Below are 2,588 nucleotides of genomic sequence, written 5' to 3'. Positions count from 1 at the left end.
CCACAGAATCATCTGACTGGGACTCGTGGGGACTTGCAGAGACCAGGGGGCCTGTAGGGGTCTCCCCTAGGTCCTCTGCGTGTATGTTATGGCTGAGTAGCTTAGTATTCTTTGGGAATCCTAACAGTGACAGCAGGGACTGTCCCTGACTCATTTGCCTACTTGTAAGACCCTTTTCCTCCTACTGAGTTGCCTTGTCCAGCCTTGGTGTGATGGTATGTGTCTGGTCTTGTTACAACTGTGTTTGGTTAATGTCACAGGAGCCCAGCTCTTTTCTGAGGGGAGGTGGGAGTGTGGATCTGGGGTAGTAGGAAGTTAGGGTGAGAGACTGAGGAGAGGGGAGGGAGGGAAAACTGCATTTGGGCTATAATATATGAGAGAATAATAATAGTAATATAAAAAAAGATTTCCACGGGGCTTTGTTAGGTTACGATTGTTGCTCTCTGACTTCTTTCCTTCCAGACTCTGTTAGGTCACTCCACATAGACGCCGCTTTCTCCAGCACATTTGATTCTCTGAACATAGAGATGAGGTTTCAAATGTGGCTCAGTGGCAGACCATTTGCCTTGTTTGCGTGGGACTCTGGGTTTGATGCCCAGCACTGCAGGCAAATAACTTAAATGTGTTACCACAATGATCTAATGATGTGTGAAGTTAATGTGGCCTGGCATGAGGACGCTTGTATGATTTTCACCAATCACGGAAGGCTGTGCGGAAGTCAGGGTGACTTCAGAGGCAGCTGCTCAGCAGCCAGACCACCTGTCACCTCTCGGTTTGTGTTCAGCTCCCCCTGCAGTTTCTGCCACTGTGTCACCCAGAGCACAGTAGTACACAGCCGAGTCTGACTCCTGCACTGAGGCTTTCCGCAAGTGGAAGGAGGTGGTTTCTTTATTGTATGTGGCTTCAAAACCTCTGCTGCTTCCCTTCTGGCCAGCCGTGATGACTTTCAGGAGGAGTTGTAGACCTTCTCCAGGATAACGAACATACCAGAAAAGAGTAGGGTAAGCTATGCTTGAGGCTGAGTACGTGCAATTTATTGTCAGGGTCTTGCTTTCTGAGACGGTCACTTGGCCTTCTGTTTGAGTCACGGAATCTCCATGGGTCCTTCCTACAGTGCAAAGGGAAGAGAGAAAGGGAGAGGGAGATGAGCTCTGTGTCGCCTTGAAGATAACTTACCGCTAAAGACTTCTCTGTTTACTTACCGAGTATGAGAAGTATCACAGCCACGAAGCCTGGAGAAGAGTCCATCTTTAGTGTCATCTAGAAAGTGGTCTTGATGCTTAGCATGAAGTGTTAACTCAGAGAAACTGTGAGTCATCTTAGACATAAATCACTCAGGAAACAAGGCGGTGTTAGGAATCTGCGCCCCCTGGTGGACAGGAGCTGAACTGAAGATGGACGTTACCTTGGGCTCTCCCGGGTCTTGTCAATAAAGGGTATGTCAGTCTTCCAGCCCTTTACATCTAAAGACAGCTATCAAGGTATAGCTCTGTGATTTTGGAACTGGCCTGCTTTACAAATAGAGTTCCAATACAGAGAGACACTGTCTCCACTTTAAAAAGAAAGCATCTCAAGGTTGTTTTACTTCAGATTACAGCTCTAAGCACATACATAGAAATAACGCAGACCTTTATATGTCCTTGCATCTATTGTGAGCCAGCCTGCAATCCACGGAAATACCATGAAAGTGCTTCAGGTTTAAATCACAGAAAGCAATAAGAAGTCAACTCAGGCTGATTGATTCTACTTTTCAGAACATGTAAAGGAGTTATTGACATATACAAAACAACAATTTATATTTGTTAAAGGAAATAAAAATAATGAATACCTGGTTTTGAGTGCAAAGTCACTACTTGAACAGCCATATTTGCTCTGTTCTATTATAACTATATTTTAAGATTGCCATCTTTCAACAAAAGTTTTTCGCATTCTATAATCCACATACAAGTACTAATTAACACTTCAGAGTCACTGAAAAGTGGAAAGTATGAATTCTAGACAGAACAAGCTCCGTAACATAAATAATTAAATCCCAATGCTCAGATATTGAGGTCTTACTTACTCATAACTTCTTTTTCTTCAACACGGGATTACCAACTGCTAGGCAGGTGCTGATGCTGTGCCTTATGGTGGTCCAGCAAAAGGGATGCTTTCCACATTAATCAGCACTTGGGCCTGGCTGCACCCACTTTCCATGGATAAACAAGGCCATCCACGCAGAATCAAGCTGCGATAATTCCTCAGATACAGATGCAGTAACAAATTCCGTTACTTTCCCCATTATTCTTTGAGTTCATGTGTACCTTCTCCTTCTCTTCCACTTCACAAGTCACATCAGCAGAACTTCTTTACAGAACTATGCTATGAAACTGGGAAAACATCAGTTATAAAATTTATTCCTATACATGACAACAACGTAAGGACTGGATGAAACTGGGTTTTTTTTTTTTTTTGAAAAGTACGGAGTTTTATTTTCACAGAATGAAGAGTTCTATAACTGGACAAATTCAACAAATATGAATGCACTTACTATTACTTAAAAATTTACTACCAATTTTATGCATGTACATAACGTAGTTTTTCACAAA

The 2,588-nt window shown here is 42.9% G+C and overlaps 1 gene segment (V, D, J or C); it reads right to left on the bottom strand.

Annotated features, from left to right (window-relative positions):
- Nucleotides 1-743: 743 nt before the first annotated feature.
- On the bottom strand, nucleotides 744-1,269 carry LOC110316757. The segment is given in 2 exon segments: nucleotides 744-1,108; nucleotides 1,203-1,269. Coding segments are annotated over 2 exon segments (423 nt in total).
- Nucleotides 1,270-2,588: the final 1,319 nt, after the last annotated feature.

Source organism: Mus pahari, chromosome 2, assembly GCF_900095145.1.
Source record: "Mus pahari chromosome 2, PAHARI_EIJ_v1.1, whole genome shotgun sequence".
Taxonomy (NCBI): Eukaryota; Metazoa; Chordata; class Mammalia; order Rodentia; family Muridae; genus Mus; species Mus pahari.
The sequence above is the reverse complement of the archived record's forward strand: the minus strand, read 5'-3'. Positions and strand labels throughout refer to the sequence as shown.